The 24,669-nt window shown below is 49.5% G+C and overlaps 1 protein-coding gene and 1 long non-coding RNA gene across 7 annotated transcripts in view; one reads left to right on the top strand and one right to left on the bottom strand.

Moving 5' to 3' along the window:
- Positions 1–344: 344 nt before the first annotated feature.
- LOC141585045 (uncharacterized) lies at positions 345–8,375 on the bottom strand. The gene is made up of 3 exons (XR_012518315.1): positions 8,246–8,375; positions 4,696–6,990; positions 345–880 (listed from the first exon to the last, which is right to left on the bottom strand). It is a non-coding gene; the product is annotated as an uncharacterized LOC141585045 (long non-coding RNA).
- The window catches only part of AACS (acetoacetyl-CoA synthetase), a 78,770-nt gene continuing 61,379 nt past the window's right edge, over positions 7,279–24,669 (top strand). For all 6 annotated transcript variants that reach the window (XR_012518314.1, XM_074402036.1, XM_074402035.1 and 3 more), the window contains exons 1-3: positions 7,279–7,608; positions 16,088–16,191; positions 19,268–19,388. Coding sequence is in view for 5 of the 6 variants with exons in the window: in XM_074402036.1 (XP_074258137.1) it covers positions 7,476–7,608; positions 16,088–16,191; positions 19,268–19,388 (358 nt within the window). In the remaining variant the exon portion in view is untranslated. The remainder of the gene's footprint in view (positions 7,609–16,087; positions 16,192–19,267; positions 19,389–24,669) is intronic.

Genomic DNA, 24,669 nt, shown 5'->3' with positions numbered 1-24,669 from the left:
GTGATCTCGGCTCACCGCAACCTCCGCCTCCTGGGTTCAGGCAATTCTCCTGCCTCAGCCTCCTGAGTAGCTCGGATTACAGGCACGCACCACCATGCCCAGCTACTTTTTTTTTTGTATTTTTAGTAGAGACGGGGTTTCACCATATTGACCAGGATGGTCTCGATCTCTTGACCTCGTGATCCACCCGCCTCGGCCTCCCAAAGTGCTGGGATTACAGGCTTGAGCCACCGCGCCCGGCCCACTTTTCGAGGTTTTTAACTGTCTGCATAAGAGATAGTATAAAAAAGGAAAGGGACTTTTGTACACGCAAGTAAGATTTCATCTTATTACAACATCTGTCCCCTCCCTTCACCATATGTGCCACTAGGGACTTTGTACGTTTCAGGATCCTCTTCTTCGGAAGCCGGAAGAGACAACTTTACACTTTCATAAGAGGAGAAAGAAGCCAGGGGGTGGAGTGTCACCTCATCTGGCCACCTTTTCTTGCCCTATTAGAAGCAGGAGTGCAGAATGTAGTAAGCTTGAGATGACTTGCGTTAAGTCTCAGTAGGATTAAATGAGGCCCCTGTGGCGCTCCTTTGTTTCACTATTAGCATTAGGTTAATAAGGATTAGTACTGCCTAACCCCCCTTTAAGGGTATATCACCTGGTTGTTGGTGATCTTGAATTACCGAGTAGCAGAAATGTAGCTGTGTCTTCCAAGCATTTGCTAAGAGTCCTCAGTGGCAGGTATCTGTGAGCTGTAGCGTAAGCTGCATTGATGTAACAAATATCTATTGCATGCCTGCCACATGTGAATACAAGGAGAAAGGTTCCTGCTTTCATGAAATTTCATTGTATTAATTTCATATTAATCAGGGATGATTTGGCCTTGCACCTGAAAGAAAGCAAAACAAGATAATGTTTACAGTGACTGGGGGGTGGGGAGGAACATTTAATAGTTGTTGACTGGCTGCGTCTGGGTCAGGTGATCCCAGCAGAAGTGGGCCGATTCATCAAAAATCAATTCATTAAAGTCATTTTGGCCGGGCGCGGTGGCTCACGCCTGTAATCCTAGCACTTTGGGAGGCTGAGGTGGGTGGATAACCTGAGGTCAGGAGTTCAAGACCAGCCTGGCCATCATTGTGAAACTACATCTTAGGAGAAAAAAAAAAAAAAAAAGAAAGTCATTTTGCCAAATAATCAATTCAGTGATTTAGCAGAATTTTCTAGATTTACCAGCTTACCAAAAATGGTATTTTACCGCTTAATCTTCTTGATTTAGATTCAATGAATAATAATACAGTCATCTGAATTTTTTCTTACATATAAGAAAATATACTTGTTTTTTCTTTGAGATGAAGTCTCACTCTGTTGCCCAGGCTGGAATGCAGGGGTGTGATCTCAACTCACTGCAACCTCCGCCTCCCAGGTATAAGTGATTCTTCTGCCTCTCCCTCCCGAGTAGCTGGGAACACAGGTGTACCTCCATGCCCGGCTAATTTTTGTAATTTTAGTAGACATGAGCTTTTGCCATGTTGATCAGGCTGGTCTTGAACTTCTGATCTCAGGTGAGCCACCCACCTTGGCCTCCCAAAGTGCTAGGATTACAAGCATGAGCCACTGTCCCCAGCCGCTTCTGGTTCTTTTTCTACACATATACATTAATGTATAGAAAATATATATTATATATGTCAATGAAGAAAGATTAAAATACAGATGTTTTCTTGCATATTTTTCTACAACTGTACTTGTCATTCTGCAATTTATTCTATCTTCTTCGACAATGTCTTTGAGGCTGGGTGCAGTGGCTAATACCTGTAATCCCAGCACTTTGGGAGGCTGAGGCAGAGGATCACTTGAGCTCAGGAGTTTGAGACCATTCTGGACAACATAGGGAGACCCTGTCTCTATTTGTGTATTTATTCACTTTTCAAGACAGGGTCTTGCTGTGTCACCCAGGCTGGAGTGCAGTGGCATAATCACAGCTCACTGCAGCCTCCAGCTCCTGGGCTCAAGTGATTCTCCCACCTCAGTCTCCTGAGTAGCTGGGACCACAGGCACATACCACTATGCCTGGCTAATTCTTAATTTTTTTTTTGAGACAAGGTTCCACTATGTTGCCGAGGCTGGTCTTGAACTCCTGGGCTTAAGCAATCCTCCTGCCTCAGCCTCCCAAAGTGCTGGGATTACAGGGGTGAACCACTGCACCAGCCCTCTATCTCTATTTAAAAAACAAACAAGGCCGGGTGCGGTGGCTCAAGCCTGTAATCCCAGCACTTTGGGAGGCCGAGGCGGGTGGATCACGAGGTCGAGAGATCGAGACCATCCTGGTCAACATGGTGAAACCCCGTCTCTACTAAAGGTGCAAAAAATTAGCTGGGCATGGTGGCGTGTGCCTGTAATCCCAGCTACTTAGGAGGCTGAGGCAGGAGAATTGCCTGAGCCCAGGAGGCGGAGGTTGCGGTGAGCCAAGATCGCGCCATTGCACTCCAGCCTGGGTAACAAGAGCGAAACTCCGTCTCAAAAAAAAAAAAAAAACAACAACAAACAAACAAAAAAACACCTCTTTGAGAACCATGATATTTGCAAGTTAATTTTTTTTTTTTTTTTTTGAGATGGAGCCTCACTCTGTCGCCCAGGCTGGAATGCAGTGGTGCAATCTCAGCTCACTGCAACCTCCGCCTCCCTGGTTCAAGCGATTCTCTTGCCTCGGCTTCCCAAGTAGGTGGGACTGCAAGCAGGAGACCACTACTGCGCCCAGCTAATTTTTTTGTATTTTTAGTAGAGACCAGGTTTACCATGTTGGCCAGGATGGTCTTGATCTTTTGACCTTCTGATCCGCCTGCCTCGGCCTTAAAAAGTGCTGGGATTACAAGGGTGAGCCACCACGCCCTGCCTGTTGTTATTTTAAGGGGATGCCTATAGCATTGTGCAGTATGGATTGCAGTATTCTTTGCTCTTCCCCTGTTGAAGGACTTTAGTTGGTTTCCAATTTTTCACCCCGGGCTTAGTGGAGTAAGACCCAAAGTCTTGGTGCCCTGCTTATATTAATTGTTTTATTTATTTATTTATTTTTGAGATAGAGTGTTGCTCCGTTGCCCAGGCTGGAGTGCAGCCAACACTTTGGGAGGCAGTGCATGTCACCTCGGCTCACTGCAACCTCCGCCTCCAGGGTTCAAGTGATTCTCCTGCCTCAGCCTCCTGAGTAGCTGGGATTACAGGCATCCACCACCACCAGACTGATTTTTGTATTTTTAGTAGAGATGGGGTTTCACCATATTGGCCAGGCTGGTCTCGAACTCCTGACGTCAAGTGATTCACTTGCCTCGGCCTCCCAAAGTCCTGGGATTGCAGACGTGAGCCACTGTGCCTGGCCTATTAATTGTTTTAAATTGTGAGATGTACAAAGCATACAAAAATACTGAATATAACATAAATGTGCAATTTATAGAATAATAAATGTGGACCAAGTACTCACCTCCCAGCTTAATAGGCCATGACCTATTTTGGAAATTCCTCCCTAAATTCAGCCCCTTTTTTTTTTGCCCTAGAAGAAACCAGTGCCCTGAATGTGGTTAAGCATTTATTTGCTTGTCTTCATGTTTTTCTAATACGTATGGATTTTTTTTTTTTTTTTTTTTTTTTTTGAGACGGAGTTTCGCTCTTGTTACCCAGGCTGGAGTGCAATGGCGCGATCTCGGCTCACCGCAACCTCCGCCTCCTGGGTTCAGGCAATTCTCCTGCCTCAGCCTCCTGAGTAGCTGGGATTACAGGCACGCGCCACCATGCCCAGCTAATTTTTTTTGTATTTTCTTTAGTAGGGATGGGGTTTCACCATGTTGACCAGGATGGTCTCGATCTATTGACCTCGTGATCTGCCCGCCTCAGCCTCCCCAAGTGCTGGGATTACAGGCTTGAGCCACTGCGCCCGGCCTGGATTTTTTTTTTTTTTTAAGATGGACTTTCAGTTTTGTTGCCTGGGCTGGAGTGCATTGGCGCAATCTCGGCTCCTGGGTTCAAGCAATTCTCCTGCCTCAGCCTCCTAAGTAGCTGGGACTATAGGCGCCTGCCACCACACCTGGCTAACTTTTGTATTTTAGTAGAGATGGGGTTTCACCACGTTGGCCAGGCTGGTCTCAAACTCCTGATCTTGTCATCTGTCCGCCTCAGCCTCCCAAAGTGTTGGGATTACAGGCCTGAGCCACCCTGTCCAGCCTCTCATTACTATATTCCTGTTAGGACAAATTGCGGCTATTTCAGAAGTACGAAGTATCAAACCAGAAAGGACTTGATTTAGGAGCCAATCTGGGCTGTCGTGTTGGAAAAAGCAGGCAGAATCTCAGCGATGGAACTGCGGCATGGGGCAATGGCCATTGCTTTCAGTTCGGCCTAGCTAGCAAAAAGGTGGCCTTGTTATGTCGATAAAGTCCCTTTAGTAGTCTAAATCAAACATCTTTCCTCTTTAAAGTTTTTTTCTTTTGCTGGGTATTTTCTTTCCTACCATATCACCTTTTTTTTTTTTTTTTTTTTTTGGATGGGAATTTAGCCACTTCAATGTCTGTGTTCCCCGAAATTTGGAAGTTTCCTTTTGATTTGATCAAGGTGGATAGAGTTGACCACACTCAGTGGGAAAATGACCAAAACAACAACAAAAACAGAAGCAAATAAACAACAAAAATACCAGTTAAGCAAAACTGTGGCACAACTTACATGGTCACGGAGCGCTCTAATGGTAAGGATGAATTCATGTTACAGGAAAGGGGTCCCAATTCAGACCCCAAGAGAGGTTTTTGGATGTCACGCAAAAAAGAATTCAGGGCCAGTCTGTAGAATAAAGCAAAAGCCAGTTTATGAGGAAAGTAGGGTAAAAGAATGTCCATAGACAGAGCAGCCCTGAGGGCTGCTAGTTGCCCATTTTAATGGTTATTTCCTGATGATATGCTAAACACAGGTGGGGTGGAATATTCATGCCTTCCCTCTCACCCTGAAATTGCCATGGCATTTGTAAACTGTCACGGGGCTGGTGGGAGCGTAGCAGTGAGGACAAACAGAGGTCACTCTCATCACCATCTTGGTTTTGGTGGGTTTTAGCTGGCTTATTTACTGCAACCAGTTTTATCAGCAAGGTCTTTATGACTTGTGTTGTGTGCCGACCTCCTATCTCATTCTGTGACTTAGAATCCCTTAACTGTCTGGGAATGCAGTCCAGAAGATCTCAGCCTCATTTTACCCAGCCCCTACTCAAGGTGGAGTTGCCCTGGTTCAAATGCTTCTGACATTGAGACCAGCTGGTTGCTGACTGTAACTTTAGTCATGACAAACCCCAATTCAGTTACTTACCTAGGGATGGGTCTCAGGCTATAGACCGTTCTCTACCATTGTAGAAGCAGAAAAAAGACCTCATCTTCCCTGTTGGAAGCGAACTCAAACTCCATAAAGGAATTACCTGCCTTCCACTGTCATGGAAACAGGAAATCTTGCCTTTCCTGTTGGAATCAAGTAAAACTCTAAAAAGGAGTTGTACAGCAAAATAAACTTTTTATCTCCACCAGATTTTGGGAGACCAGGGATTCTCAACCAGGGTTGCTCTCAGACCTGAGCAAATTGTCTTATTGGTTTGAGCCATAACGTTAGCTCATGCTGGTACCAAGCATGGAGATTTGTCAAAAGTCAAGGGCATCTCTACTCAGAACCCCTGCATGGTTATCAACATGTGAACCCAGAAAATCCGAGACAGGTCTCGGTTACTTCAGAAAGTTTATTTTGCCAAGGTTGAGGATGTATGCCCGTGACAAAGCCTCTGGAGGTCCTGATGACGTGGTCAGAGTGAAGTTTGGTTTTATACCTTCTAGGGAGACATGAGACATCCAGCAACATATGCAAGATGAACATTGGTTCTGTCTGGAAAGGCGGGACAACTCGAAGCAAAGGCTAAGGGCCGGGCACGGTGGTTTACGCCTGTAATCCCGGCACTTTGAGAGGCTGAGGCAGGTGGATACCTGAGGTCAGGAGTTCGAGACCAGCTTGGCCAACATGGCGAAAACGCATCTATACTAAAAATACAAAAATTAACTGGGCATGGTGGTCTGGGCCTGTAATCCCAGCTATTCGGGAGGCTAAGACAGGAGAATCACTTGAACCCAGGAGGCAGAGGTTGCAGTGAGCCGAGACCACTCCAGCCTGGGCAATAGAGCAAGACTCCACCTCAAAAAAAAAAAAAAAAAAAAAATGCCAAGGTGGGCCAAGGGCAGTGGCTCACTCTTGTAATCCCAGCACTTTGGGAAGCTGAGGTGGGCGGATCCTCTGAGGTCAGGGCTTCAAGACCAGACTGGCCAACATGGTTAAATCCGGTCTCTACAAAAATACAAAAATTAGCAGGGCATGATGGTGGGTGCCTGTAATCCAGCTACTCAGGAGGCTAAGGCAGGAGAACCGCTTGAACTTGAGAGTCAGAGGTTTCAGTGAGTCGAGATTGTGCCACTGCACTCCAGCCTGGGAGACTGAGGGAGACCCTGTTTCAAAACAAAACAAAACAAAAAACAGAAAAACAAAGTGGTGGGGGCGGGCTTCCAGGTCATAGATAAGAGACAAATGGTTGCATTCTTTAGAGTTTCTGATTAGCCTCTCCAAAGGAGGCAATCATAGATGCATTTATCTCAGTGAGCAGAGGGGTGACTTTGAATAGAATGGGAAACAGTTTGGCCGGCCCTAAGCAGTTCCCAGCTTGACTTTTCCCTTAGTAGCTTAGTAGAGTGGGGCCCCACGACCACGATTTATTTTCCTTTCACAAATGTGTATTTTGATACCTATTGGTATACTATGTACATGATTGTATTATACTATGACATTATCTTGTGTCTATACACGATGTATTTATTTGTTAATTGTCTCCCGTCCTCCTCACACCTTTCCTGTTGACAGAAGGACAAGAATTTTGCTTTGTTCGCTGCTGTCTCCACAAAACTCCCAAAAGTGCCCGGAATGCTGCAGGCGCTCTGTAGAGACCTGCAGGAAGACGTAGCGAATGAATGATGCACACGTGCAGGAGCCAGCGGACTCACACGCACCGCGGGGAAGTGGCGGCGCTGGTTCCGCTGCCCTAACGCCCTCCAGCTCCAGGGGAGGTCGGGGAGCCGGGGCCGAGGCACGTGCGCACCCCCCGCCCTCAGGCCCCTCCCTGCGCCGCCCCTGCCGCGGGCCCGCGGCGAGCACTCCTTTGCGCGGAGGGTTACACGCGAGTGGGCGGGCCCTAGATCAGGGGGCGGGGCAGGGACCAGGGGGCGGGGCCTGCGGGGCGGGGCCTGGGCCAAGTGGCCCGCGGGAGGTGGCGGCGCCGGTTCAGCCTGCCGCTCTGTGCCGCGGTCGCCGCCGTCTCTTTCCTCCAGGCCTCCCCGGCCGTCGCCGTCCCCCGTCCCCGGTCCCCGGCCCTCGCCGCAGCCCCGGCCCGTGGTCCCCGGCCCTCGCTTAGCCCCGGCCGCCCCGCCGCCGCCATGTCCAAGGAGGAGCACGCCGGGCGCGAGGAGATCCTGGAGAGCCAGGTGATGTGGGAGCCTGACAGCAAGAAGAACACGCAGATGGACCGCTTCCGGGCGGCCGTGGGCGCCGCCTGCGGCCTGGCGCTGGGTGAGAGCCGGGCGCGCGGCCGGGCCTGCGGGGGGCGGGAGGGGGCCGTGCAGGGTGATTGGGGTGGTCTCCCCTTGGCTAGTTTCCTGCTCTGGGGCTGGAGAAGCCGCTTGGTGGCTGGGAGGCCTTCGGACTGCGGGGTTTTCCCTCCTGTCTTGGGGAGCATCACCCCTCCACAGCACCTCCCGGCACCTCCTAACAGCGGCGTCTCCTCTGCGTATGGGGGTCGCCCTCTCCTCGGGAAGGTCACCCTTGTGGGGGCTTCCTCCTGGACGTAGGGCCGTTTTGACTTGCAGCTCTTCCTCTGTTTGTGGGGGGTCCTTTGCCGGCCCCCAGTGCCGTGCACTCTGCCCCCTTCACCTCTGCCATCTCCGGCTGCCCCTGCTAGAGGCCAGCAGCTAGAAGGATGGTCAGGTGAGAGCCCTTGCCCTCGTCCACACTCCCGGCCCCCAAACAGAACCTAGTAAAAGACTTTCCAGCCATCCCCTGGAATCAGAAACTGCCTCTCTGGGTGTGGGTGGGTAGGGGTGCGCTTTCCGAGCTCTAGCTGGCTTGCCCAACTACCAGCTCCACCTCTCCACCCCTGCCTCTCCTGGGTGTTCCTCTGGATTTTTAACTCAGGGCCTCTCCACCTTACCCTCTCCACCGGCGGCGGGGACTCCCTCGTTTCTGTTGGTGGCGTTACTGTTGTTGCCGAGGCTCACGGGAATGGACACCCCAGTCACTTGGCCGGCACCGCAAACCCTTCTCTCATCCCCTCCTTTGCAGCTCCACCCCACCCCACCTTCTCCGCCACGTGCCAGGGATTCTGGGGCCGCCTTTCCTCCTCTCCGAACAGTAGTTAGTTTTCCTGCTTCCTGCTTTTCCACCCATTTGCATCCTGCTTGCGTCGCCAAAGTAATCTTGAAGCACACAGGTCTTACTTTGCCACTCCTTGGCTCAGAAGTTCTCAGTGGTTCCTTGTTGACCACAGAATTGCAGGCGGCTGCCTGGCAAAGGCCAAGCCCTCCACAGCATGGGGGATCTTCCACAGAGTCCCTTTCCTATGCTAAGCCAGCGCTGCTCCTCTCCTTCCCTTTCTCTCGCTTGGAAACAGGTTTAGTTCTGTGGCAACCAGGGCTTCCGGACAGCAGCTGGTAAATCACTGTGTGTGGGATTCGGGCAGAACAGCCTGGAGACCCTGGAAGAAGCTGGGGGCTGCGACGTGGGATTAGCTTCTTCCTCTGTGTCACCTTGCCTATCCTCTGCCAGCAGTAATAGAAATTATGAAATAATTTCAGGTACAGGCAGCCCTGTGAGATGGGTGAAACCACCTGCCTCCATGGAAAGTGGTGAAGAGAGGAGATCTGTAATCTGACCACCTGGATTTTGAACTAGCTCCACCATTTACCAGGAGGAAGTCATTAGATCTCCCCATGCCTCATTTCCTCATCTGTAAAATGGGCATAACAGGACCTGAGTCATTGGGGGCGACGTGAGATGGTGAAGCCCAGCACTCAGCTCTGCCCTGGGCCCGTGGGGTTGTGGAGTAATGGTGAGCAAGTGCTGGGAGGGCCTGAGCAGCTGCGGACCCCTTTCCCTCTTTCTAGGCTCTCAGACTGGTGGCCAAGGGTCAGGTTTGGTCTGCAGACACACTGTTGAGTTGCCTGCATTTAAAAGTTAGGAGAGGCCGGGCGCGGTGGCTCAAGCCTGTAATCCCAGTACTTTGGGAGGCCGAGGCGGGTGGATCACGAGGTCAAGAGATCGAGACCATCCCGGTCAACATGGTGAAACCCCGTCTCTACTAAAAATACAAAAAATTAGCTGGGCATGGTGGCGCGTGCCTGTAATCCCAGCTACTCAGGAGGCTGAGGCAGGAGAATTGCCTGAACCCAGGAGGCGGAGGTTGCGGTGAGCCAAGATCGTGCCATTGCACTCCAGCCTGGGTAACAAGAGCGAAACTCCATCTCCAAAAAAAAAAAAAAAGTTAGGAGAGGGGGCTGGGTGTGGGGGCTCACACCTGTAGTCCCAGCACTTGGGGAGGCTGAGGTGGGTGGGTCTTTTGAGCCCAGGAGTTTGAGACCAGCCTGGTCACTGCAGACGGTGAAAGAGTTAAGTCCCTGTTTCAAATAAATCAGAGTTGAGAGAGCGCATAGGAAAGCAAGCTTTGTAACCTCTGACCACCCAAGGCCTGTGATGCTGGGTCTGCATTCCCAACGTGGCAGCCATTGTTGGGAACTGAGTGAGTCCCCTCCCTGGGTGTTTAGAACTCAGTTTTTTTTTTTCTTTTTTCTTTTTTTCAGCAAGATCTTCAAGGTATAGAGCTCAGTTTTTGTTTGTTTGTTTGTTTGAGATGGAGTCTGGCTCTGTAGCCCAGGCTGGAGTGCAGTGGCATGATCTTGGCTCACTGCCACCTTCACCTCCCCCGTCCTGGGTTAAGCAATTCTCCTGCCTCAGCCTCCAGAATACCTGGGGTCACAGGCATGGGCCACCGTGCCCAGCTAATTTTTTTTTTTTTTGCATTTTTAGTAGAGATGGGGTTTCACCATGTTAGCCAGGCTGATCTCGAACTCCTGACCTCAGGTGATCCACCCGCCTCAGCGTCCCAAAGTGCTGGGATTATAGGCATGAGCCACTGCACCCAGCCTCTTACCACTCTTGATGGTGATTTTCCACCTGCCTCTCCCCTTTCATATACCTGGCCCTGGAGGCTTTGGGCTTTGCTTGAAGATCCAGCTCCAGTGCTATCTTTTTTGATTATTTTCTTTGAATATTTCTGCCTTCCCTCTTCTCTCCAAGCACATGTAATTTGGGCTTTCATTCTGCCCTGCCTTTTTGTGAATTTGTGAGCATTCTTCTTGCTTAAAGACAGTGCCTGTGAACTTGAATCCTCTGTGTCCCAGTAGAGGCTTGCTTGTAGCCTGTATACAGTATGAGGCCATGCCGTGGACGGGAGGTCCGTAGAGAGCAAGGCACACATCCTCAGCAGCCTTGCTCCAGCCCTGCAAGCCCCAGGGAGGAAGAGAGGGACGCTCCCCACTCTGGCTGCCTCTCCTGTGAGCCTGTCTTCCCAGACCAAAGTTGGGTGTTGACATTTTCAGTACTGCGCTACTGTATGGCAGATGCACCTGATGCCGTAACTTCAGGAGAATTGGTGTTAGGAGTTTCAAGTTAAGGAATCTGGGAGTGGCCAACCCGATTTATCCCTTGTCTATGAGGAACGTCTGAACCTCTGACCCATCCCATGGAACGCAAGCTCTATGTGAGGACCGAGGCCTTTTCTTTTGGGTTAAATGAGGGTTACCAGGTGGAAGGTGCTAGGGGAGGGTGCTAAGTGAAGGTGCTGTGTAAACTACATGCATTTTACAAGCGGCTGCGGTTCTTCTGTTCAGCCTGCTGTCCGCGGACCGTCCATGTAGGTAAGTTTCCAATAAAGCCTGTGTCACGTTCGCTGCATCCAGATCTCTGGAACCTGCTGCCATCTGTTGGAGTTAGTAGGGGGTCCAGCACAACAGCAGTGGATCAGCAGAGAATGTGGTTTAGAAGGGCAGGTAGCTTGTAATCTCTGACAGCAGTGGCTTAGCAGAGAATATGGTTTAGAAGGGCAGGTAGCCTGTAGTCTCCGACAGCAGTGGCTTAGCAGAGAATGTGGTTTAGAAGGGCAGGTAGCCTGTAATCTCCGACAGCAGTGGCTTAGTAGAGAATGTGGTTTAGAGGGCAGGTAGCCTGTAATCTCAGCTACTTGGGTGGCCGGGGCAGGAGGATTGCTTGAGTCCAGGAGTTTGAGGCTGCAATGAGCCATGATCATACCATTGCACTCTAGCCTGGGCAGAAGAGTGAGACCCTGTCTCTAAAAAAATGAATAAAAACAGGGCAGCCGGGCATGGTGGCTCATGCCTGTAATCCCACCACTTTGGGAGGCTGAAGTGGGTGGATCACTGGAGGTCAGGAGTTTGAGACCAGCCTGATCAATATGGTGAAACCCCATATTTAAAAAAAAAACAAACAAAAAACAGGGCAGATAAAATAGTCAGCTGAGATTGGAAGGTGTAAGCTGGCCCAGATTTTCAAAGGTAGAGAGGAAGAAGAGCTGAAAATTCAGGAGCCTGTAGGGACCAGATAGGTGCCCGAGATATTAATAATAGTTGCATTTAGTGAGCTCGCTCTATATGCCAGGCCCCCTCTGGCACCTGATATGTATCAGATAATGCAATTCTCTCAATAATCATGCCAAGCAGCTGGGAGCTGTAGCCCTATTTCATGGCTGAACAAACCAAGGCATGAAGTCTCAGTTAAGACTTTTTAGCTGTCGGGGGCTGGGCACAGTGGCTCATGCCTGTAATCCCAGCATTTTGGGAGGCCGAGGTGAGCGGATCACCTGAAGGTCAGGAGTTTGAGACCAGCCCGGTCAACATGGTGAAACCCCATTTCTACTAAAAATACAAAAGGGCCAGGCATGGCAGCTCATGCCTGTAATCCCGGCACTTTGGAAGGCCAAGGTGGGCAGATCACTGAGGTCAGGACTTCAAGACCAGCCTGACCAATATGGTGAAACCCTGTCTCTACTAAAAATACAAAAATTAGCCAGGCATGGTGGTGGGCGCCTGTAATCCCAACTACTCGGGAGACTGAGGCAGGAGAATTGCTTGAACTCAGGAGGTGGAGGTTGCAGTGAGCCCAGATCGCACCATTGCACTCCAGCCTGAGTGACAGAGAGAGACTCCGTCCCCCCAAAAAAGAAATACCACTAATACAAAAATTAGCCAGGAGTGGTGGTATGCACCTGTAATACCAGCTACTTGGGAGGCTGAGGCAGGAGGATTGCTGGAACCTGGGAGGCAGAGGCTGCAGTGAGCCGAGATTGTGCCATTGCACTCCAGCCTGGGTGACAGAGCAAGACTCTCGCAAAAAAAAAAAAAAAAAAAAAAAGACCTGTAGCTGTAGGCAGTGGAGCTGTAGTCTGCCTTCTGGTCAGTTGTTGCCTCTGGCATTTGTGTGAGGGCCAGATGAGGCCTTGCTCCCAGTTCTAGCTAATTGTCACTATGTGATGTAGACAATGCATTTGTTATCTCTTGCTGGTGACAAATCAGCCCAAAAGTTAGTGACTTACAACAAGAGTAAACCTTTATTACCGTTCAGTTTCTGTGGGCCAGGATTGGGGAGTGGCTAGCAGCGTGGTTCTGGCTCAGGATCCCTCAGGCTGCGTAAGCCTCCTCACAACCCATCCCTGGCTGCTCCCGGAGCAGGTGACCCAAGAGGGCCACGTGGCTGCAGTGACCCTTACAACTTGGCCTTGGAAGTCATGTTTGGCCACTTCCACAGTACCCTATTGGTGACACAGATCACCCCTGCTCAGGTTGGGAAGGGGACCATCGAGGGTCATGAATGCCTGGAGGTGACAATTACTGGCTGACGACCACAGTTAGGTACTCACTTTTCTCAGGAGAAGCGAATTTCATTTAAAATGGATTTATAAGGCTGGGCACAGTGGCTCATGCCTGTAATCCCAGCACTTTGGGAGGCCAACGCATGCGGATCGCCTGAGGTCAGGAGTTTGAGACCAGCCTGACCAACATAGACCCCGTCTCTACTAAAAATACAAAGTGAGCTGGGTGTGGTGGCACATGCTTGTAATCCCAGCTACTCGGGAGGCTGTGGCAGGAGAATCGATTGAACCTGGGAGGCGGAGGTTGCGGTAAGCCGAGATTGCGCCACTGCACTCCAGCCTGGGCAGCAAGAGCGAAACTCCGTCTCAAAAAAAAAAGAAAATAATTTATGTGCTTACTTTGGCAGCACATATACTAGGCAGAAAGATGATCCTGATCCCTGCACACGGTGGACACGCACATTTACAAAGTAGTCCTTAAAAACAAGAACAGGCTCTGAAGTGTGAGCAGCTTGTGTAGGCTGAATTAGACCTGGGCTTGCGGGTTGCAGCCTCCTCCCTGGTAGAGGCGGGGAGCGTGGGAGCTGAAGAGTGTGTCTGAATAGTCGTATTCAATGAGAAGGCTTAGTCGTCAACAGTGCGCAAGCTTCCGCGTGAAGTCGCCGCTCTTGCTGCAGTCTCCCAGGGTCCTTGTGGTGTCCAGATGCCTTGGTGGCCTGCTTCCTTCCAGATTTGTGGGGCCGGCCGCCTCTGCCTTCCTTAGCGGTGCTGTTGGTGAATGTACTTTTGTGATAGGCTTTTTTTTTTTTTTTGAGACGGAGTTTCGCTCTTGTTACCCAGGCTGGAGTGCAATGGCGCGATCTCGGCTCACCGCAACCTCCGCCTCCTGGGTTCAGGCAATTCTCCTGCCTCAGCCTCCTGAGTAGCTGGGATTACAGGCACGTGCCACCATGCCCGGCTAATTTTTTGTATTTTTAGTAGAGACGGGGTTTCACCATGTTGACCAGGATGGTCTCGATCTCTCGACCTCGTGATCCACCCGCCTCGGCCTCCCAAAGTGCTGGGATTACAAGCTTGAGCCACAGCGCCCGGCCTTTTTTTTTTTTTTTTTTTAAAACGGGGTCTCACTCTGTCACCCACCCAGGCTGGAGAGCAGGGGCAGGATCATAGCTCACTATAGCCTTCGGCTCAGGCTACAGCGATCCTCTCAGCTGTCCCTGCTGCGCCAGTTCTCATGATCCCTCTGAGACAGCGTGACTGAGGACCATTCCTGGACACCACAGTCAGAGGGTACACTGCTGAAGGGCAGAGCATCATGTCTTTTCCTCTCTTCTCCCCCGAGGCTGGGAACAGTGAGGATGGACAATCTTTTGTTTGTTTTTTGTGAGATGGAGTTTCCCTCTTGATGCCCGGGCTGGAGTGCAGTTGCGTGATCTTGGCTCCACCTCCCGGGTTCAAGCGATTCTCTTGCCTCAACCTCCCAAGTAGTTGGGATTACAGGCATGTGCCACCATGCTCTGCTAATTTTGTCTTTTTAGTAGAGACGGGGTTTCTCCATGTTGGTCAGGCTGGTCTCAGACTCCCAACTTCAGGTGATCTGCCCTCCTCGTCTTCTCAAAATGCTGGGATAACAGACGTGAGCCACCGTGCCCAGCCACGATGGGCAGTCTTGATTGACTGATGGCAGTAATATAATTCAGCTCAGCAGTGGTATTATGCCTTTCCCTCATTCCTGATACCTCACTGGCCATCTTCCTGGTATGTTATTATATCCCTGCCAGTCTCTGCCTTCCTGGTGCCCCAACAGGGCTGTGCTTTGCAACAGAAGCACTGTATTTTGGCTTCACTTGGTCCCCCATAGGATGAAATTCTCCCTATCCCTAAGGGCTGATTGCTTCACTGCGGCCAGTCCACTTGGATCCTGTGCACTTGAGAGGGTAAAGAGTCCTCAGCTAGGCTGGGGTCAGTTTCGCAGTGAAAGTCAACTTTACTTTAGGACTTAAATGCCTCTCTTTGTATCAGTTTCCAGTTCATGTCTGGCTGGTGGGGAAAAGTTGTTTTGAATGTAATTGAGTGGAATCTGCAAGGAGGAACTCCCTTGGGCATAAAAAGTTAGATGGTTGTGGAGTAGAAGGAGGGAGACCTTTTGCCATATAACTTGTTATACTTCTTTAATTGTGAGTCTTGTGAACATATTGCTAATTCAAAAATCACAATAAGTAACTCCCCCCGTCCCGCCCCCGAACTTTATACTGGCCTTGAGAAGTCGTCAACAGACTACCAGTTTTGAACTTCTGGGTTTTCCAAGGTACTGACTTAATTTCCTAAGGATGTATGGTATAATAATGGCAAACTCCTAATGCCTCTGTGGTCACTTCCAAGGCCCTGCTGTTCTGAGCACTTTCCACATGTGCTCATTTAAATCCTCACAATAGCCCTGTGGTTTGAGGGGGGCTGTTAATTATCCCCATTTTGTACTTGCCTGAGGTCACAAAGCTAATAAATGGCTGAACCAGGATTTGAACCCAGGCTTTCGGGCTCCAGAGTCCGTGTTCTTTGGCATGGTGGCTAAGATATAAAATTACTGAAGATGACTCAAAAAATTACCACCTCAGCTTTTGTTCTTTTTGAGGACTAGAGGTGTTGGGTTTGTGTCAATAAAAATTAAGCTCCTGCCGGGCGTGGTGGCTCAAGCCTGTAATCCCAGCACTTTGGGAGGCCAAGGCGGGTGGATCACGAGGTCAAGAGATCGAGACCATCCTGGTCAACTTGGTGAAACCCCGTCTCTACTAAAAATACAAAAAATCAGCTGGGCATGGTGGTGCGTGCCTGTAGTCCCAGCTACTCAGGAGGCTGAGACAGGAGAATTGCCTGAACCCAGGAGGCAGAGGTTGCAGTGAGCCGAGATCACTCCATTGCACTCCAGCCTGGGTAACAAGAGCGAAACTCTGTCTCAAAAAAAAAAAAAAATTAAGCTCCTTCCTCCGCCAGACCATTTCTCTCAGATGACTTTGGCTCGCTTGGATACCCCTGAGGGTCCTGAGGTGTGTCCATCTTATTAATGAATTGCTGAGATTTCCCTCCTAAGGTTAATCTGAGCTATTTTATTTTTAGAGAATTATGATGACTTGTACCACTGGTCTGTTGAGTCATATTCAGACTTCTGGGCAGAGTTCTGGAAATTCAGTGGAATCATCTTCTCACGCACGTATGATGAGGTAAGTAGAGATTTTCTGTGCATGTGATCTCTTTATTTCTGTAGTGGTACTTCAAAGTGAAATGCTAATTTTGGGAAATACGGAATTGTATCTTCTTTTCACAATCTCATATGGATGGGAAAAAGTCATTGCCTTAGAGAACTGGCATGAAATTATTGCAGACTCATTGAGAATTTTGCAGCCTGCTGTGTGGGGACCCCAGGCTCTGTCCTGGGAACTTGAGTGATCGTAAATAGTAGGATTTTTTTGTTTCTTTGTTTTTAATTTAATTTAATTTTTTTTTGAGATGGAGTTTCACTCTTGTTACCCAGTCTGCAGTGCAATGGCGCGACCTCAGCTCACCGCAACCTCCGCCTCCTGGGTTCAGGCAATTCTCCTGCCTCAGCCTCCTGAGTAGCTGGGATTACAGGCACGCACCACCATGCCCAGCTAATTTTTTGTATTTTTAGTAGAGATGGGGTTTCACCATGTTGACCAGGATGGTCTCGATCTCTTGACCTCGTGATCCACCCGCCTCGGCCTCCCAAAGTGCTGGGATTACAGGCTTGAGCCACCGCGCCCGGCTGTTTTTAATTTTAAAATATTTGGGGCTGGGTGTAGTGGCTTATACCTTTAATCCCAGCACTCTGATAGACCAAGATGGGAGGATCTCTTGAGCCCAGGAGTTTGAGAGCAGGCTGGGCAACGTAGCAAGACCGTGTCTCCAAAAAAATAAATTAGCTGGCATGGTGGTGCATGCCTGCGGTCCCAGCTACTCAGGAGGCTGAGGTGGGAGGATCAGTTGAGCCCAGGAGGTTGAGGCTTCAGTGAGCTATGATTGCCCCACTGCACCCAGCCTGGGCTATAGAGCCAGACCCTGTCTCACACAAAAAAAAGGTTTAATTATGTTAAAATACGTATATCATAAACTTTTATGTATGCAACCATCTTAACTATTTTTTTTTTTTTTGAGACGGAGTTTTCGCTCTTGTTACCCAGGCTGGAGTGCAATGGCGCGATCTCGGCTCACCGCAACCTCCACCTCCCAGGTTCAGGCAATTCTCCTGCCTCAGCCTCCTGAGTAGCTGGGATTACAGGCACGTGCCACCACACCCAGCTAATTTTTTGTATTTTTAGTAGAGATGGAGTTTCATCATGTTGACCAAGGATGATCTCGATCTCTTGATCTCGTTATCCACCCGCCTCAGCCTCCCAAAGTGCTGGGATTACAGGCTTGAGCCACCGCGCCCGGCCATCTTAACTATTTTTAACTGTACACTTCAGTGATATTAAGTACATTTACATTGTGGTAGGTTTTTTATTTTTTTGAGACAGAGTCTTGCTATGTTACCCAGGCTGGAGTGCAATAGTGTGGTCTCGGCTCGCTGCAACTTCTGCCTCCTGAGTTCAAGCGATCCTCCCGCCTCAGCCTCCTGAATAGCTGGGACTACAGGTGCATGCTACCACACCTGGCTAATTTTTGTATTTTTAGTAGAGATGGGGTTTCACTATGTTGGCCAGGCAAGTCTTGAACTCCTGAGCCTGTGATCTGCCCGCCTCGGCCTCCCAAAGTGCTGGGATTACACATGTGAGCCACTGTGCCTGGACTTTTTTTTTTTGAGATGGAGTTTCACTCTTGTTGCCCAGGCTGGAGAGTAATGGCATGATTTCAGCTCACTGCAACCTCTGCCTCCGGTGTTCAAATGATTCTCCTGTCCCAGCCTCTTGACTAGCTATGATGACAGGCATGTGCCATCAGGCCCAGCTAATTTTGTATTTTTAGTAGAAACGGTGTTTCTCCATGTTGGTCAGGCTGGTCTCAAACTCCCGACCTCAGGTGATCTGCCTGCCTCACTCAGCCTCCCAAAGTGTTGGGATTACAGGTGTAAGCCACTGTGCCCAGCTCTTTTTTTTTTTTTTTTGAGACAGAGTTTTGGTCTGTCACCGAGGCTGGAGTGCAATGGTGTCATCTTGGCTCGCTGCAACCTCCGCCTCCCAGTTTCTAGCACTTTTCCTGCCTCAGCCTCCTGAGTAGCTGGGGTTACAGTCATATGCCACCACACCTGGCTAATTTTTGTATTTTTAGTAGACACAGGGTTTCACCATGTTGCCCAGGCTGGCCTCAAACTCCCGACCTCAGGTGATCCACCTGCCTTGGCCTCCCAAAGTACTGGGATTACAGGTGTGAGCCACCATGCCTGGCCACATTGTCATAGTTTTTTAAACTATTAGGAGTTACGTTATGTATTTATTATTTCGAGGTAGAGTTTTGCTCTTGTTGCCCAGGCTGGAGCACTGTGGCTCAGTCTCGGCTCACTGCAACCTCTGTCACCCGGGTTCAAGCAATTCTCCTGCCTCAGCCTCCCAAGTAGCTGGGATTACAGGCATGCACCACCCTGCCTGGCTAATTTTGTGTTTTTAGTAGAGATGGCGTTTCTCCATGTTGGTCAGGGTGGTCTCAAACTCCCAACCTCAGGTGATCTGCCCTCCTCAGCCTCCCAAAGTGCTGGGATTACAGGTATGAGCCACTGTAACTAGCCAGGAGTTTTGTTATTTTTGTAACCTGGAGTTTAGAAAACTTTTCAACTCCTTACACTGTTAATCAATATGTATCTGGGAACAAGGAGTGCTCTTGTTCAAAGTCTAATTTATTGTCTCTTTGGGGCAAACCATTTTGAAATGTTGATCTTTTGGGACGTTGACAATAAAAATCAAGGTTCCAGGACCCTGAGGAAGGAAGCAAAGGCTGAAACTGCCGGAAGTTGTGGGAACGGGGCAAGTGGTCCCCGGAGCTTGCTCTCCTGGGCAGAGCCTGACGTGTTGGACGTCGTCTTTGTTTTCAGTATCTCTCATTAAGTAGGTGCTTAATAAACATTTGTGGAATGCATACATTACTGGGATGGTTATTTTCCCTTGGCATTAATTCCTACTTTCAGTTTCTAGCCTTTAGGCCAGTTCAGAGTTCAGTCTCTAAAATGATTTTAAAATGCTCTGGGCCAGTGAGTTAGCCAGCTTCCCGGGCAGCAGAACCGTGTTTAGCGGATTTGCGGCCTAGGCCTCGTGTGTGCGCATCTCAGTTTGCTGTGGTTCTCTGCAGGTTGTGGACACGTCGAAAGGAATCGCAGATGTTCCCGAGTGGTTCAAAGGCAGTCGTCTCAACTATGCAGAAAACCTCCTGCGGCACACAGAGAACGACAGAGTGGCCCTCTACGTGGCACGTGAGTCCCGATGGCGAGACCCGGGGTTTCCTCCGTGGAAGTTCTGGATGGTGCATGCGTGCGGTGCCACATGTTTGGAGAGATAGGATTTTTAAACCATAGGTTGGCACCCTTCTGATGTAATTAAGATTTTTGTTGACTTTATTTTTGCTGGAGAGGGGAGAGGGCCAGTGCGTGGTCATGTTTTACAGGCAAAATGGAGACACTCAGTATTAAGTAACCAGCTCGCATCACACAGAGAGTTAGTGATGGAACTGTAACTAGAATCTCTTCCCACTGACTTTTCCTTTTAAATAAAGTTGAGGCTGGGCGCAGAGGCTGGGCGTGGTGGCCCAGGCTGGAGCACACTGGCACGATCATGCATGCTCACTGCAGCCTCAGTCTCCCAGGCTCAAGCAATCCTCCCACCTCAGCTTCCTGAGTAGCTGGGACTAGTGGCACACAGCACTGTGCATGGCTGATTTTTTTTTTTAAATAGAGACAGGTCTTGCTATGTTCCCTGGCAGGTCTTGAAATCTTGGGCTCAAGCAGTTCTTCCATATCGGTTTCCCAGAGTGCTGGGATTTCAGACATGAGCCACTGCACTCGGCCCCTCTGTAGCTTGTAAAAATTTATTATTCATTATTTTTTAATTTTTTTTTTTTTTGAGACAGAGTTTCGCTCTTGTTACCCAGGCTAGAGTGCCATGGCGCGATCTCGGCTCACCGCAACCTCCGCCTCCTGGGCTCGGGCAATTCTCCTGCCTCAGCCTCCTGAGTAGCTGGGATTACAGGCACGCGCCACCATGCCCAGCTAATTTTTTGTATTTTTAGTAGAGACGGGGTTTCACCATGTTGACCAGGATGGTCTCGATCTCTTGATCTCATGCCTCCCAAAGGCCTCCGTCTCGCCCTCCCAAAGTGCTGGGATTACAGGCTTCAGCCACCGCGCCCGGCCTTATTTTTTAATTTTTTTGAGATGGGAGTCTCGCTCTGTCGCCCAGGCTAAACTGCAGTGTGGCATGATCTTGGCTGACTGCAACCTCTGTCTCCCAGGTTCAAGCAATTTTCCTGCCTCAGCCTCCTGAGTAGCTGGGATTATAGGCGTGTGCCCCCACACTTGGCTGTTTTTTTGGTATTTTTAGTAGAGACGGGGTTTCACCACATTGGTCAGGCTGGTCTCAAACTCTGGCCTTGTGATCCACCCGCCTCAGCCTTGGAAAGTGCTGGGATTACAGGCGTGAGCCACCATTATTTTTAAATTGTATGTTCAGCGAGAGTTTACTGGACACTCATTTTTGTCTAAGACATCTTGCAATGTAAGACTCAAAAAGAAACTGAAGTTATGATCTGCCTCCAGGATGTTATATTCTAATCATGTAAATAAGGCCAATATACACAGCAGCAGTTGGCAGTCTGTATTAAATGCCAAAATGAGTCTCTGTGTTGGCATTTTTTTTTTTTTTTTTGAGATGGAGTCTTTCTGTGTCACCCAGGCTGGAATGCAGTGGTCTTGGTTTGCTGCAATCTCTGTTTCTGGGTTCAGGTGATTCTCCTGCCTCACCCTCCTGAGTAAGCTGGAACTACAGGCGCCTGCCACCATGCCTGGCTAATTTTTATATTTTTAGTAGAGTTGGGGTTTCACCATCTTAGCCAAGCTGGTCTTGAACTCCTGACCTTGTGATCCACCCGCCTTGACCTCCCAAAGTGCTGGGATTACAGGTGTGAGCTACCGCCCCTGGTCATTTCTAGTGCGCATTCCTGGTGAAGTCATGGAGCAAAGTATTGATGTACCAGCCAGGCTGTTCAGTGTTCCATTCTCCTCTCCTTGGTTCCCAGCCTTGACACAGTCAGGGTGGAGTAGATGGGTGGCCTGGGAACAGGGCTCCAAGTGGCTCTCCCGTCTTCGTTGTGTGCCCGCCTGCCTTTTCATCCTCTCATTCCTCAGATGAATATCAAATGCCTCCTCTGTGCAAGAAGACAGAGTTGAGTGGGATAGACAGCTCCTTGCTCTGGGGGGTGGGGTGATGTTCTGGGGGGAAAGCGTGGTGGTTTAACAATAAGTAGGGAAACCTAGAATAAAATTCCAGATAGCGCTTAGTGCTTGGAAGAATAAATACAGCATCGTGATGGGAAAGGGATGATGGGGTGGGGTGCAGGGCTGTTTTAGACAGGGCTGCCAGGGAAAGCCTGTTTGAAGGAGGTGAGATCTGAGCAGAAACTTGAAGAACAAAAAGCAGCAGCCTTCCTCTGGCTGTCCCCTGTACCTGGAATCTCCTCCCCCGACCTCTGCCAACACGTTCCCAGGCACAGGGAACAGCCAGAAGAAGGCCTTGGGCTGGAGGAAGCTCTAGGGCTGTGGGGAACAGCCAGGAAGGCTGAGCTGGGGGCCTCGGCGGTGGGTCCAGGAGCGTGCAGGGTGTGAGGGGCAGTGGGCCGTCCTCTTCCACGGTGACCTGGCTGCTGGTGGAGAACGGGAAGGGATTACATCATGGGAAAGGAGACTTAGGAGGCTGCCCCATCTCTGCATCCCTAGCATTACCCTCTGGCAGTGGCAGAGGTGGCTCAGAGGCAAGAATCTGGGACTCGTGGAAGTGTCCACAGTGATACCAGACTTTCAGGAAAATCATGATAGTAAGTCCCAGCTTCATAAAGTTGGATCAGTGAGGACACTCCTCCAGGATTTCTTTACATTCTTTTTTTTTTTGAGACGGAGTTTCGCTCTTGTTACCCAGGCTGGAGTGCAATGGCGTGATCTTGGCTCACCGCAACCTCCGCCTCCTGGGTTCAGGCAATTCTCCTGCCTCAGCCTCCTGAGTAGCTGGGATTACAGGCACGCGCCACCATGCCCAGCTAATTTTTTTTGTATTTTTAGTAGAGACGGGGTTTCACCATGTTGACCAGGATGGTCTCGATCTCTTGACCTCGTGATCCACCCACCTCGGCCTCCCAAAGTGCTGGGATTACAGGCTTGAGCCACTGCGCCTGGCTTCTTTACATTCTTTAAAGTCTGGTGATTCCCTCACTGTTTCAGAAGAAGGCTTGGTTTACATCCGTGTTTCAGGAGCATCTGCCTGCGTAACTAGGCAGGCCCACGGCATGTCCCTGTGAATCTTCAGACATTAGTCTGAGGCAGACCCAGGTGGGAGACTCTGTGGCCCAGGCTCTGGGAAGGGGAGTGGCAGGAGTTAAAGATTCTTTTTTTTCTTTCTTTCTTTTTTTTTTTTTTTTTTTTGAGACAGGGTCTCACTCTGTTGCCCAGGCTGGAGTGCAGTGGCATGATTGTGGCTCGCTGCAGTATTGACTTCCCAGGCTCAAGTGATCCTCCCATCTCAGCCTCTTGAATAGCTGGGACCACAGGTGTGCACCACTGTGTCTGGCTAATTTTTTTTTTTTTTTTTTTGAGATGGAATCTTGCTTTGTCACCCAGGCTGGAGAGCAGTAGTACAATCTTGGCTCACTGCAACCTCTGCCTCCCGTGTTCAGGTGATTCTCCTGCCTCAGCGTCCCAAATAGCTGGGACTACAGGCGTGCACCACCATGCCCAGCTAATATTTGTGCTTTTAGTAGAGATGGGGTTTCACTGTGTTGGTCAGGTTGGTCTTGAACTCTTGACCTTGTGATCTGCCTGTGTTGGCCTCCCAAAGTGCTGGAATTATAAGTATGAGCCACCATGCCCAGCCAGGCTAATTTTTTTTAAGCTTTTTTGTAGAAATGAAGTTTCACCATGTTGCCCAGGCTGGTCTCGATCTCCTGGGTTGAAGCAATCCACCTACTTTGACCTCCATAAATGCTGGGATTGCAGGCATGAGCCACCACGCCCAGCCAGGTCTTTTTTTCCAATTGGCATATAATTCATATACCACAGAAATACCCTTTTCAAGCACACAGCTCAGTGGTTTTTAGCACTTTCAAGAGATTGTGCAGCCACCACCTTTAATTCCAGAACATTTCCGTTTTCTGAAAGGAAACCTCATTCCAGTTAGCAGTCGCTCCCCATTCCTGCCTTCCCAGCTCCTGGCGCCCACCTGTCTGCTTTCCTCCATGGATTTCCCTGTTGTGGTCATGTCGTATAACTGGATCACACAATATGTGACCTTTTGTGACTGGTTGCTTTTGCTCAGCACAGTGTCACCAGTGTTCATCCATACTGTAGCATATATCATTATTTCATTTGTTTTGTGTCCTGATAATCTTCCACAGTATGGATAGACCATGTTTTACTGATCCCTCAGAGGCTCCTATGAGGCTGGCCTGCCCCAGGCACAGCAATGCATGTAGGGATGTCCCTAGGGTGGCAACCCAGTCAACCCAGTCACCTCTTTCGTAATCCTGCGACAGAGAATGAGAACGCTGTGTCTCTTTTCTTTTCCTGGTCCCTTTAAATATGTGTGCTTCAACCCAGTGTCTCAGACGCTTCATGAGGTCCTGGTTTCTCCTGGAAAGTAGAAACTGTCAAATGTGAATCTTCTTAAAAAACCAAAGCCCCAAAACTAAAAATTGGTAATATACTTGAGTCCTAGTGATGGAATAAGCCAGTCTTCCCGGAACTTGTAATATGGGTGTCTGGGTAGAGACTGAACTGGGTGGGGTGTCTCTCTCTCTCAGTTATATACTGTGTGGGCTGAGCTCAGCCAGTTGCCTTTTATTTTTTTAAACCCAGCCCTGTCTCGAGGGTGGGTTAAGGCGGTAGGGTTATAATTCTGTGTCTGTTTCACACCCCAGTTCCTTTACCTTAACGTCTCTCCTCTTTACTCCCACCTTCTCTTCCCTTTTAAATATTTTAGCCCCTTCTTCTTTTTTTTCTTTTTTCTTTTTGCGACGGGGTCCAGCTCTGTCACCCAGGCTGGAGTGCAGTGTCTTAATCACAGGTCACTGCAACCTCCACCTCCCTAGTTCACACAATCCTTCCACCTCAGCCTCCTGAGTAGCTAGAGTTGCACGCCTGCGCCACCACATCCAGCTAATTTTTGTATTTTTAGTAGAGTTGGGGTTTCACCATGTTTGCCAGGCTGGTCTCGAACTCCTGACCTTCAATGATCTGCCCATCTCAGCCTCCAAAGTGCTGGACTTACAGGCATGAGCCACCTCACCCACCAGAGCCCCTTCTTTTCATGAGCTTTTCCCTTCCTTGTGTTTGCATTGGGAATAAATACCCTCCAGCCAGTGATCACAGTTAGTTTACAAATTGGAGCCTTACTTAAGCAGGACCTGAGCAGCTGATTATTGGCTTGGGGGCTTTAAGATCATTGTGTTTGGTTTTCTGCATGTTTCCTGACTTATTTACCCAGCTGCGTGCTTGC

Source organism: Saimiri boliviensis, chromosome 7, assembly GCF_048565385.1.
Source record: "Saimiri boliviensis isolate mSaiBol1 chromosome 7, mSaiBol1.pri, whole genome shotgun sequence".
Classification (NCBI taxonomy): domain Eukaryota; kingdom Metazoa; phylum Chordata; class Mammalia; order Primates; family Cebidae; genus Saimiri; species Saimiri boliviensis.
This window is presented reverse-complemented; position numbering and strand designations above follow the sequence as displayed.